General features: G+C 46.3%; 1 protein-coding gene across 5 annotated transcripts in view; it reads left to right on the top strand.

Annotated features, from left to right (window-relative positions):
• Positions 1-14,161, top strand: part of TNRC6C (trinucleotide repeat containing adaptor 6C) — a 268,173-nt gene that overhangs the window by 247,451 nt on the left and 6,561 nt on the right. For all 5 annotated transcript variants that reach the window (XM_063960449.1, XM_063960448.1, XM_063960447.1 and 2 more), the window contains one exon: positions 2,103-2,242. In XM_063960449.1, coding sequence (XP_063816519.1) covers positions 2,103-2,242 — 140 coding nt within the window. The remainder of the gene's footprint in view (positions 1-2,102; positions 2,243-14,161) is intronic.

Genomic DNA, 14,161 nt, shown 5'->3' with positions numbered 1-14,161 from the left:
TTCTCCCGCACTGGTAGATGGCGCATTGTCACGCATGTAAGATTTCAGGGTGTCTCACACAATAATGAAGTTAAGTTCTTCAACTGAAGTGAGTTTCTGTCTCCATCTTCTCACGAGTATGCAATAGGAGATCCAGCAATACATTTAGAAGTAGATGTACTAATCCTTGGAGAGAGCTAAAGTGCACGGAGATAAAGTACCAGCCAGTAAGCTTCTAACTGCCACGTCACAGGCTGTGTTTGAAAAATCACCGTTAGGAACTGGTTGGTTGGTACTTTATATTTGTCCACTTTATCTCCAAAGCTTACTAAATAGACCCCTTATATCACTCTCCAATTCTTAGTACGTAGACCCCATAGGCTATTACATAGTCCACACTCAGCCATGCTCTTTTTCCTATGCTCACATACACATCTTTAAACTCACTGCTATCCACTCACATCATTCTCACTAGTTTCTAGTAAGACTACCTAACTTGAAACCTCAGACCATTTTTGTCTACTAAAGGGCAGACTAGATGGGCCAAGAGGTTCTTATATGCCGTTAAATTCTCTTTCTGTGTTTTACCTCAAAACCTAAGTTACAAAGGGTGAAATGTGTCAAACCTTCGAAAGAATGTAGAAGTGGAGTTGTTGCTCATAGCAACCATACAACTTCTCTCTAGCATTTATCAAGTACATTATATAAAATGGCATGTACTGTAGACGCTTGATTGGTTGCTACAGTAGGAGCAACTTCTCCACTTGTCCACTTCTACACTCTTTAGAAGATTGAACATCTCCCGCAATAGCCTTTGTTTGCTACACAAACTCAGCTAGTGTATTTGCTTATAGACAAAGTTGTATATAGTGCACTTTACTTAAGAAATAGATCCGTTTAATCCATTTTCATACAATCTTATACACAAAGATACAGTACTCTATATATTGAACATTCAAAAATGGTTCTCCTCAGGCTAACACGTTCTAGTACTTCTAATTCCAAAACTTGACTGACAACAGTGCTGCCTTCACCCTCATCAACACTAACAAAAAATGCACTTCCATGCAGCACACCTTCCTAGGTTGTGATTGTTAGTAAATGAGTGACTTGTTAATCACTAGGGCACTCGTAATAAAAGGGTAAATGTATTATAGCAGCATGTCTCATTATCGAGGCGAAGCAGTAAGGGACATCGATGAGATATATTAAGCTTCTTGTCCGCTGCAGCGGTAGAGTGAAAACTGCCCTCCTCCGGCAATGTCCCCCTGCCCCGGCTGGCTCCACTGCGCGTGTGCAGGATCTCACTATTCTCGCAACTTCTCCACCAAGTATGAATGTGCCGGTATGCGGTACATGGCCCCCGATCTATGCGATAGAACGCCGATATGCGGGGGCAGTGTGCTGACCATTCCGATATCTCCAGCTGCCGAAATCACTGCTGATTGTTCATACATTACCCCCGCATATCGGGGTGCTATCTTATAGAACGCAGCACCGATATAGACAGAGGCCATGTACCGCATACCGGCACATTCACATAACGTGCGCTGATACCACTTCTTCCTCATAACAACAAATGATACATTTTCCTCACAATATGTTCTGTGCAAACTATGCAAACCATATACTGTATGTATACATACTATAATCTAATATGGGCTAGGGACACATCCAAATAGGACAAAAGAAGTGGTACTGATGGTCTTGCGTGTAAACGCATGTATTCAAGTGTAACTGACGTTTCAGGATGTGTCCGTGTTCTCCCATTGGCTTTCAGAGTTAGCTGGAGGAGGAACAAATGTGCTTTGGCCAATGTTAGCATCCGCTGCACCTGCCAGTGAAAATGCAGCTGTTTTGAAGAACTTTAGAGGGAGAGTTCTCTTGAAATGGACACACAGTATATCCAAGCCGATCACTAACTGCTTTGGCCACAGGATCAGTACATGTGTGATTAGCGTAGATAAATTAATCAATATATTATATTAACCGTAATGGGCAGTTGTCCTCCGTCAGTTTTCTTATTCTGCAATCTGTTGCAAACGTCTTGTGTAAAGTTACTCTGTTTCTGTGTCATATCTTTTTTATCAGTCATATAAATTGATGGGGCACTTCTTCCACAGATTGATGGGTCTACCCTGAGAACGCTGTGTCTGCAACACGGCCCACTGATAACATTCCATCTGAACCTTACGCAAGGTAACGCTGTGGTCAGGTACAGTTCCAAAGAGGAAGCCGCGAAGGCCCAGAAGTCCCTACACATGTAAGTTTAATGATATATATTTAAGAGAACATTCTCTACTAATTATTGTTTTTATCTGTGTTGAATGCCTCTTTCCAGAATTGTATACTCTAGGCTTTTACTGGTCTGCTAGGTAGTTAGCATTCTAATGTTTGTTTGACTACCGTCCGACCAATGTATTGTATTCAGTCTTCATTTGCTCATTTGGATGTCTGTTGTTTTAGTGGGTGGGGATAGAGTCCCCTTAACCAATAAGTATGCCCATAGTAACACAGGCTAGAAGTCTGCTGATATCATTTAAAGGTACGGATCTAATCACTAATGTGTTATGATAGGCAGGAGTGTGTGATGTGGCAGGGAGGAAGTGATAAGAGGAACTGATGTGAGCAGAAGACAACTGAAAATGATAGTGTGTATGTCCCAACAGCACTTACTAGATTGGCTTTACTTGATGTGCTGCCGTTTACAGAGGTGTTCTCATTCAACCTGCCTCAATACGCCTTGCTGTGCGAGATGCCTGGTGTGAGTGAGCCACCAGGTCTGATGCAACTCTGCTAACGTCGGGTGACTTTTTTTCTGCAGCGGGGTACACTGGGATTCCACAGGGAATACATCGGGTGTAGAGTTGGATCTTGATCCGAGGCACCAACAGGCTAAAGCTGTGACTGTTCCCAGGATGCACTGCACCACTTCCTCTATAACCCCCGCCTCCGGGCACTGACAGGTCACTAACAGGTGGGGCTGCGCTAAGCAGCCCTGAAAAGAGCTTTTTAAGAAGACTTCAAGGGTCGCAGCACTGTTTATGTCATTCTGATATTCTGTGCTGCGGCTCCATCATCTCCCCAGCAACGCTGCATACCCCCCCCCCGGCCGGGTTCCCGGGTACTTGCAGCGGAGGCGCACCGGTCTTCAGGCACACCACCGCTGACGCTCTCCTGGATTGCATGGCTGCACATCAGGGAGGAGGTAAGAGGGTCCCCCAGATGGGACCCGCTGGTAAATCGCAGTCCCAGGAGACGGACAGCTCTGCTGACGTGGACACTGTACTGCACAGGGACCCCACTATATCCACCAGGGCAGGGAGCACAGGTCGGATTTACTAAAATCCATTTTACATAGGCTCCACAGTACCTGGTGGTGAGGACCAGCAAAGGGGATAAGGCGCTGACCTGTAGCCCCTTACCCAGCTCTGGGCGCCATCTACTGCTGGTGTTCCCGCCCTGGAGCTGCATTTCACTCTCCCTCACTCCCTGACAAAGATTTTGACGCCATCTTTACACAAGTAGCTGAGCTGATCTCCGGGACTGCAGGGCACTGTCTCCTCTGTAAAGCCGCCTGCATCATCAGGGTTGTGCATTTACAGGCACTTAAGTATTCTACATGTCATTTTAGACAGAGTTAGTTTAGAACAAGTGTACTGCTATCTGAATACTTAGTACAAGTATTCTGTGATATACATCCAGTATCTACTGTGCATTGTTATATCTATATACATACATATCTATATGCAGCTTTACTAGTCCAGTGCAATTTTATTTTTTATCTATAATAACTTCTGCATTGTACCTGTGACTGAGTGTGCCTGTAGCTGCTGTGAGGATTTAATTCCCGTGTATCACACTAATTGCTATCACTATATTCTGTACCCTGGGGGGCTAGGTGCGTCAGAGTCTCATTCATATATAGATAGATAGATATATATATATATATATATATATATATCTATCTATTTATTAAAACACAATTCCCAAGTGCGCTATATTAGATGTAATTACAAAAGATCTTCCAAGTAGACCCAAGTGAATATCCACTTAATGTTAAAGAACAATAATTCCTGGGGACCTGAAAAACAGATAACCCCTCACCAAAGAGTCACCCAAACAAGAGGCCAAAGGCCAATTAGTAAAATATATTTGTTTAATATTGTAAATTCAAACATAAATGTTTAAAAAAATGTACACATATTTTTTTATTTTTTTTTAATGAATGTTTGAATTTACGATATTAAACAAATTACATCTTTTGTAATTACATCTAATATAGCGCACTTGGGAATTGTGTTTTAATTTCTATGATATCGAGATTTTCAACAGAAATCTCTCCTATAGTGCTGCTTTTATTCAGGCGTAAGATAAAATATACTGTTGTTTTTTTGTGTATGTATGTATGTATATATATATATATATATATGTGTGTGTGTATGTATGTGTATATATATATATATATATATATATATATAATTTCTCTTACATCCTGGAGGATGCTGGGGTCCATTTTAGTACAATGGGGTATAGACTGTTCCGCTGGAGCCCTGGGCACTTTAAGACTTTTCAACAGTCTGAACTGGCTCCTCCCTCTATGCCCCTCCTCCAGACCTCAGTATAGGAACTGAACTATACTGAAAAAACTATAGGAAAAAAATTTGTTCACTGAGGTAGAATCGCGCCATTACAGGGGGGCGGGCTTTCTCCTCAGACTTGCCAGTAATACTCATGGGCGCCATTTTCTTCAACAGAAACGCCAGTGTGCTGATCCTGAAGCTGCTTCTCCTCACACACCACTGATACAAGTACCAGGGTGTTATAGAAGGGGATGGGAGCAACATATTACATTAGGTCTGAGGACTTAATATTGAATTATACAGCGCTGTGATTGTGTATACTGTATACAATACTTATAGGCGCGTGGTGTGGACTGGCAAATCCCTTTGGGTCCCTCTGACAGACATTAGTGTAGGTCTTTCCCCATTAGCTCCCCGGTGTGGAAGTGGTGTGTCTGTACAAGAGTGTACCATGTCTGAAGAAAGTTCTTACCCAGAGGAACCCAGTTTGAATGAACAAGAGTGTTCTGAACCTGTGTGGGTAAGAAAGCTGCAGAATAATATGTCTAAGCTTGCAAAGAAATTTTCTGAGTCTGAACAGCAAACAAAGAATTGGAGACAGTCTGTGGAGGATGCACTGTTTGCTGACTTCTCCACGTCATCCATTCGGGACCCCTCCAATTCCTAAAAAATGTCTGGCGCAGATTATGCAAAGGGACACTGACACAGATTCCGACACGGAGGTCGACACTGGGGATTTGAGAGAGGTAGACCCCAAACTGGCTAAGAGCATTCAATGTATGATGGTCGCTATAAAAGAGGTGTTGGAAATTACTGACACAACACCTACACCTGAGGAAAAAGATTATTTTAAATTAAATAAAAAACAGGTGGTGACTTTTCATCCGTCTAAGGACTTAAATGCATTCTTTGAAGAATCCTGGTCTAACCCGGAAAAGAAGTTTGCTGTCCCTAGAAGGTTGCGTGTAGCGTACCCTTTCCCTGAAGAGGACAGGCGTAAGTGGGAGTCACCCCCAGTGGTAGACACCTCAGTCTCTAGGCTGTCGAAGAAAATAATTTTGCCTGCCCCAGGGTCAGCTTCCTTAAAAGAACAAGTAAGAGACGACTTTGAAGTCTATCTATATACTGTAGCTACGGGTACGATACTCAGGCCCACAATTGCTTCTGCGTGGGTAGGTTGATTGTTAATATTGACAGTGTTGATAAGGATGATATGCTTCTAATTTTAGGTCATATAAAATATTCTGCAGGTTACATAGTTGAGGCTATGAAGGACGTTGGCTTAATGGGCTTAAGAGCCTCTGCTATGGCAATTTCAGCTCGCAGGGCGCTCTGGATCCGCCAATGGAATGCTGACGCAGAATCCAAAAGAAATATTGAGGCGTTCCCCTACAATGGTGAGGCACTTTTTGGTGAAAAGCTGGATGCCATGATATCAACTACAACATCTGGCAAATCAGCATTTCAGCCGTCGGCAGCTGCACCGCCTAAAAAAGTATATCATTCTCATACTATGCAGTCCTTTCGGCCCAACAAGTACAAAAAGGCAAAGGGTACTCCCGTCTTCGCAGGGAGAGGAATAGGTAGGAAATCTACAACACCATCAGGCTCGCAGGAGCAGAAGTCAACAACTACTTCTGCCAAAACCACAGCATGAGGCTGGGGCTCCCCTGCGGGAGTGCGTTCGGGTGGGGGCGCGTTTTCTGTTCTTCAGCCAGGTCTGGGTTCACTCAGATCTGAATCCTTGGATATTACAAATAGTATCCCAAGGTTACAAGCTAGAATTTCAAGACCTTCCCCCATGCCGATTTTTCAAATCAGCCTTGCCAGTTTCTATTCAGGACAGAACAAAAGTGCTGAACGCAATACAGAAATGAGTTCAAGACAAAGTAATTTCCTTGGTTCCTACCGAACAACAGAGCAGGGGATATTATTCAAGCCTGTTCTTAGTGCCGAAGCCGGATGGCTCAGTCAGGCCGATTTTTAAACCTAAAAACTCTGAATCTTTATTTAAAAAGATTCAAATTCAAGATGGAGTCCCTGAGAGCGGTGATCTCCAGCTTGGAGGGAAAGGAATTCCTGGTGTCGGTGGACATCAAGGATGCTTATTTACATGTCCCCATTTTTCCTCCGCATCAAGCATACCTGAGGTTTGCGGTTCAAGACTCTCACTACCAGTTCCAGACGTTACCTTTCGGGCTGTCCACGGCTCCGAGAATATTCACCAAGGTAATGGCGGAGATGATGGTTCTCCTTGGCAAGAAAGGAGTCAACATAATTCCTTACTTGGACGATCTCCTAATAAAGGCGAGATCGAGGGAGAAGTTGGTCCGGGACATAATATGTCCCTGACAGTACTGCAAAAGCACGGTTGGATCATCAACTTCCAAAAATCACAATTGGAACCGACAATGAGGTTATCATTTCTGGGAATGATACTGGACACCGAAGAACAGAGAGTATTTCTACCGGTGGAAAAAGCTCAGGAGATCCAGAGCATGGTCAGACAAATTTTGAGACCAAATCGTGTATCCATTCATCAGTGCATTCGCCTGCTGGGGAAGATGGTAGCAGCTTACGAGGCTCTACAATATGGCCAATTCCATGCCAGGGTTTTCCAGTGGGACCTACTGGACAAGTTGTCCGTATCGCATCTGCACATGCATCAATGGATAACCTTATCTGCGAAAGCCAGAATTTCACTCCTGTGGTGGCTACAAAGTTCTCACCTCCTAGAGGGACGCAGGTTCGGGATTCAGACTTGGATCCTGGTGACCACAGAGGCAAGCCTCCGAGGTTGGGGAGCAGTCACACAAGGGGAAAGCTTCCAAGGAAGATGGTCAAATCAAGAAGTACTGAGAGCTGTGTACAACAGCCTTCATCAAGCGGTGCACCTTCTACAAGGCCATCCCGTACTGATCCAGTCTGACAATGTAACGGCAGTAGCTTACATAAACCGCCAGGGCGGAACAAAAAGCAGAGCGGCAATGGCAGAGGTGACAAAAATTCTTCTCTGGGCAGAGAGACATGCAAAAGCTCTGTTGGCAATCTTCATTCCGGGAGTGGACAACTGGGAAGCGGACTTCCTCAGCAGAAACGATCTCCATCCAGGAGAATGGGGCCTCCACCCAGAGGTCTTTGCGGAGGTATCAAGTCGTTGGGGCATTCCTCAAGTAGATATGATGGCATCACGTCTCAACAAGAAGCTTCAGAAATATTGTTCCAAGTCTAGAGACCCACAAGCAAAAGCAGTGGATGCTCTGGTAACCCAGTGGGTGTTCCAGTCAGTGTATCATTTCCCTCCACTTCCGCTAATACCAAAAGTTCTCAGGATCATCAGAAGAACAGGGGTTCGAGCAATTCTCATTGCTCCAGACTGGCCAAGGAGGGCTTTGTACCCAGATCTTCAGGAGTTATTACTGGAAGATCCTCAGCCTCTTCCTTTTCGCCGGGACCTGCTTCAGCAGGGGCCGTTAGTTTATGAAGACTTACCGCGTCTGCGTTTGACGGCATGGCTGTTGAGCGCCAGATCCTAGCCGTAAGGGTATTCCCAAGGAAGTCATTCCCACCCTTATTCTGGCCAGGAAAGAGGTAACGTCCAAACATTACCATCGTATTTGGAGAAAGTATGTATCGTGGTGTGAATCCAAGAAGTCTTCTGTGGTGGAGTTTCAATTAGGACGTCTTCTCCTATTTTTACAGGAGGGTGTGGATGCTGGCTTGAGATTAGGGTCTATCAAGGTCCAAATTTCGTCCTTGTCCATTTTCTTTCAGAAACAGTTGGCTTCCCTTCCTGAGGTTCAGACCTTTGTGAAGGGGGTTCTACGCATCCAACCTCCCTTTGTGCCTCCTGCGGCGCCATGGGATCTTAATGTGGTGTTGCAGTTCCTTAAGTCGGACTGGTTTGAGCCTCTACAAAAGGTAGAGTTGAAGTTTCTCACTTGGAAAGTGGTCATGCTGTTGGCCTTGGCCTCAGGCAGACGAGTGTCTGAGTTAGGAGCTCTGTCTCACAAGAGTCCTTGCTTAATCTTTCATGAAGATAGGGCTGAACTGAGAACGCGTCAGCATTTTCTTCCAAAGGTTGTGTCATCTTTCCATATCAACCAACCTGTTGTGGTGCCAGTGGCTTCTGACACCTCAGCCATTTCAGATCCTTGGATGTTGTCAGAGCATTAAGGATTTATGTTGCTAGAACGGCTCGGATTAGGAAAACAGAATCTTTGTCCTCTATGACCCCATCAAAATTGGGGGCCCTGCTTCTAAGCAGACTATTGCGCGCTGGATCAGAGGTACCATTCAGCACGCTCATTCCACGGCAGGGTTGCCGTTACCGACTTCGGTAAAAGCCCACTCTACTAGGAAACTGGGTTCTTCCTGGGCGGCTGCCCCGGGGTGTCTCGGCATTGCAAATCTGCCGAGCAGCTACTTGGTCCAGTGCAATCACGTTTGCTACGTTTTACAAGTTTGATACCTTGGTTGCTGACGACCTTAAGTTTGGTCAGTCAGTTCTGCAGGAACATTAGCACTTTCCCGCCCGTACTGGGAGCTTTGGTACATCCCCATGGTACTAATGTGGACCCCAGCATCCTCTAGGACGTAAGATAAAATAGAATTTTAATAACCTACCGGTAAATCCTTTTCTCGTAGCCCGTAGAGGATGCTGGGCGCCCGCCCAGTGCTCATTTTTCCTGCGACTTACGTTTGTCTTTTTACACAGGTTCTCATGTGTTAAGATGTTTTACAGCAGTTGCTGTTACATTAAGCATGCACGTTAGCATGGGTTATGTTGAAGGCCATGTTTTGCGGCATGTTTGTTGTATGGTGTGAGCTGGTATGAATCTCACCACTAGTTTAATATAAATTCTTCTCTCAAAGATGTCCGTCTCCTCGGGCACAGTTCCTATACTGAGGTCTGGAGGAGGGGCATAGAGGGAGGAGCCAGTTCCCACTGTTGAAAAGTCTTAAAGTGCCCAGGGCTCCTGCGGAACCGTCTATACCCCATGGTACTAAAATGGACCCCAGCATCCTCTACGGACTTCGAGAAAAGGATTTACTGGTAGGTTATTAAAATCCTATTTTATATATATATATATATATATATATATATAGTGCTACACAGTGTATACGGTTTTGTATTTTTTACTGTGTATTTCAGTCACCTCATACCGCTTTAATCCTCTGTTTGTGCCCTGTATTTACTGTCACATAAATGAGGGGGTTATTTGCAGGTATAGTGTTTGTCTGGCTATATTGTACTGTTACTCTCTAAGGCTACATTCCCTATAATGTCTGCCACACAGGGCGGGAAATCCGCAGACGCTTCTGCATCATGCAGTGCTGGCACCAAGGATTTACCTGAGGGGGACGTTTTAGCTGAAGGTTCAGGCACTGGGTGCCATACATCGCCCAGTCAGTCCGCAGCACCTGTGGCCAATCAGGAACCACCTTGGGCAGCGTTCTCAAGTATGCTGAATACGCTTATGACACGTCTTACGCCCCCTGTGGGACCTCCTGTGCCATTGCAGCCACATATTGTCCCTGTAGTTAATCCGCACTGGGCGGACACTCTGTCTACCCAGTTACAACAATTAAATCAATCTTTGGTTAGACAAAAGTCTACCCCACGCCCCTCAAGGGGTTATCTAAGCGGGCCATTTCTAATATTTTGGATAATTCTTCTGATGAGGATGGGGAATATACTGATCCGTCAGACACTGATACAGTCACTTCTGATGAGGAATCTACAACCCAGGTTGATGTTCCTGACATAGTGGAGGCTATTAAGCTGATTCTCCAAATAGATGATGAGCTCGATCCCACTACTGCGTCTTAAAAACCTGATAAGTTCAAACGTCAGAAGGTTACTAAAGTAATCTTACCACCTTCTGACCATTTAATTGATATACGTCAGGAATCCTGGTCGTCTGTACATAGACCCACTATAGCAGCCTTTTGGGCCGCGAAAGGAATTGAAGCATGGGTTCAGGCAATTGAGGATGAGCTGTCTCAGGATATTTCTGACACTGCCAGTCTCATATTACCACAGCCTCCCACTATATTCAGGAGGCGGCCTCTGATGCAGGTGAAATGGCAGCCAAGACATCTACTACATCTATACTGACTCGCCGAATTCTGTGGTTGAGGTCTTGGAAGGTGGACCTAGACTCCAAAAGACCTTGGAGGTGCTCCCTTTTAAGGGAGACATCCTGTTTGGGGAAGATCAGAATAAGACTGTGACTGACTTGGCAGCTGCTAAGACTGCGTTTCTCCCAAGTACTAATCCTTCTGCACCGAAGGCGAAGAGAACCACTTTTCGTTCCTTTCGACCTCCAGGGAAGGCAAAGGGTCAGGCGTACCCGAGACAGGCTCATACTTGCAAATCCACTAAGCCTAAACCTAAACAATCCTGGGCTGCCCGTCCGCTTGCTTCCAAACAAGACAAGCCTGCTGCATGACAGGGCGGGCCTCCCCTGGGTGGGAAGCCGACTTTTGCAGTTCGCCCAGGCCTGGTTAAAGACCACTTTGGACACCTGGGTGCAAAAAGTTGTCTCTCACGGGTACGCAATCTCTTTCAAGAGACGTCCCCCTCGCCAGTTCTGCTTAACGGTTATTCCTTCGGATCCGTTGAAATCGCAAGCTCTACACTTGGTTGTACATTCCCTCCTGAACACAGGAGTGGTAGTGCCGGTACCTCTGTCCCAGAGAGGCAGGGGATACTATTCGACCCTGTTAGTTGTTTCGAAGCCAAATGGGTCCTTCTGGCCTATATTCAACCTCAAATCATTGAACAAATTTATTTGTGAGTGTGTCCAAATTCCGTATGGGAACTCTGCACTCTATTGTACTAGCCATGGAACCCGAAGACTATATGGTATCCCTGGACATACAGGGTGCTTACCTGCACATACCTATTGCCATGTCACATCAGCAATATCTGCGGTTTGCTATTGGCAACCTACATTATCAATTCCAGGCCCTGCCATTTGGACTGGCCACGGCCCCTCGGATCTTCACAAAGGTCATGGCCGTGATGACGGCCCTTCTCCGCCATCAGGGAATCAGGATCCTGCTGTATCTGGACGACTTGCTGATCCCGGCGAACTCCCAAGATGTTCTCCTCAGTCATCTGGAACTGACGGTCCAATTCCTACAAGCCCACGGGTGGCTCATCAACTGGAAGAAGTCCTCGCTGGTCCCTGCTTGGAGCATGGTGCATCTGGGGGCACTGCTGGACACACACAGCCAGAGATTGTTTCTCTCTCCAGAGAAAGTCCTGAAACTTCAGGACAGGATCAGATACTTCCTCTCTCGCCCAAGAGTGTCGATACACTCAGCGATGCAAGTAGTAGGCCTCATGGTGTCAGTTTTCAACAGGTAGAGTATTCTCAATTTCATTCCCGCCCTCTGCAGAGGTTAATCCTTTCTAAGTGGGACAGCCTGCCTTATCGGATCAGGTCTCAAATGATCTTCTCGACTCCGGAGGTTCGTCTGTCACTGAGCTGGTGGCTACAGGACCAACAGTTGAGCAGGGGCCGCCCCTTCTGGATCTCCAACTGGATCCTACTGACAACGGACGCTAGTCTGCGAGGTTGGGGCGCGGTCTTGGAGCAACACTCTCTCCAGGTTCGGTGGACCAGGGAGGAATCTCTCCTCCCGATAAACATTCTGGAATTGTGGGCAGTGTTCAATGCGTTGATGCTTGCACTGCCTCTGGTACAGAACAGGCCTGTTCAAGTACAATCAGACAACGCCACCACGGTGGCCTACATAAATCATCAAGGCGGCACTCAAAGCCGCATGGCAATGCTGGAAGTATCGAAAATCTCCATTGGGCGGAACGCCATCTGCCAGCAATATCGGCAGTGTTCATTCCCGGAGTCCTCAGCTGGAAAGTCGATTTCCACAGTCGTCCGGACGTTCACGCCAGAGAGTGGAGTCTTCATCCGGAAGTCTTTCAACTCTTAGTGGACAAGTGGGCCCTACCAGATGTAGACCTGATGGCGTCTCGACACAATCACAAGGTTCCAGTCTTCGGATCAAGGACAAGGAATCCTCAAGCAGTTCGTGGACGCACTGGCAATTCCATGGCACTTTCGGCTGCCATACGATTTCCCTCCAGTGTCACTCCTGCCCAGGGTACTACGGAAGTTCAAGCAAGAAAGAGCAATACTACTTCTAGTCGCTCCAGCGTGGCCCAGACGGCATTGGTTCTCAGACCTGCAAGGTCTATGATAGGATAGAGCGTCCTCTTCTACTTCCTCAACGCCCAGACCTCCTTGTTCGGGCCCTTGTGTCTATCCGGACCTGGCCAGACTGGCTTTGATGGTGTGGCTCTTGAAGCTTCACTCCTGAGGGCCAAAGGATTCTCCGAGGCGGTTATTCAAACGGTGTTGAAGGTCCGAAAAACCGGCTTCTGCACGGATTTATTACAGGGTCTGGAACTCTTACTTCACATGGTGTGCTTCTAAGAATTATGATGCCTATTCATTCAGAACTTCCAGGCTTTTGGCTTTTCTGCATCAAGGCTTAGATTTGGGCCTTCATCTGGCCTCCCTCAAGGTTCATATATCTGCCTTGTTGGTGTGGTTTCAGAGAAAAATTGCGTCTATTCCTGATGTTCATACTTTCATTCAGGGTGTTTTACGGATTCAGCCTCCCTTTTTCCCTCCGTTGGCTCCATGGGATCTGTCTGTTGTCTTACATGCCCTACAAGAGTCTCCATTTGAACCTCTTGAGTCTGTGGACCTTAAATGCCTTGCGCTTAAGGTTGTGTTTCTGCTGGCTATTGCCTCTGCTATGAGGGTGTTGGACTTAGGCGCTTTGTCCTGTCGTCAACCCTTTTTGATTTTTCACCGTGACCCGGTTATCTACCTAAAGTGGTATCTTCTTTGTGGTTCCGGCTTTTATCTCTTCTGGTTTGTCTTCCAAAGAACGGTCTTCGGATGTGGTACGGGTTCTCCGTATCTACGTGGAGAGGACTGCCTTTATCAGGAGATCAGATACCCTGTTTGTATTTAGTGGTTTTCACAAACGTGGCTGGCTTGCGAATAGGCAAACCTTGGCCAGATGGATTAGAATGGTGATTGCACATGCCTATGCGCAGGCTGGACTCCCAGCTCCTGCTACTATCAAAGCCCATTCTACTCGGTCTGTTGGATCTTCTTTAGCGGCCCGCCGTGGTGCGTCCGCTGAACAGTTGTGCAAGGCAGCTACGTGGTCCTCTGTGAACACATTCATTAGGTTCTATGCCTTTGATACTTCTGCCTCCCAGGATGCTTCCTTTGGATGCCAGGTTCTTGTGCCCGCAACGGTGTGTCCCCTCCCATGAGGAACTGCTTTAGGACATCCCCGATGTATTCCCTGTGGAATCCCAGTGTACCAGAAAATGAGATTTATGGTAGGCTTACCATAGTTAAATCTCTTTCTGCGAGGTACACTGGATTCCATAGGGCGCCCACCCTGACGCACTTGGCTTCTTTGGGTTTGTATGGCAAAGCCGCTGGTCCCTTCTCCCGTCGCGAGAGTGTGGTTTTATGTGACTAACATCTGCCGTCTCTTTTACCTGCTACTGCATTGGACTGGTTAACGAAACTGAGCTC

The sequence above is a fragment of the Pseudophryne corroboree genome, chromosome 3, assembly GCF_028390025.1.
Source record: "Pseudophryne corroboree isolate aPseCor3 chromosome 3, aPseCor3.hap2, whole genome shotgun sequence".
In the NCBI taxonomy this organism is placed as follows: domain Eukaryota; kingdom Metazoa; phylum Chordata; class Amphibia; order Anura; family Myobatrachidae; genus Pseudophryne; species Pseudophryne corroboree.
Note: the sequence above shows the minus strand (reverse complement) of the source record. Positions and strands in the feature narration are given on the sequence as shown.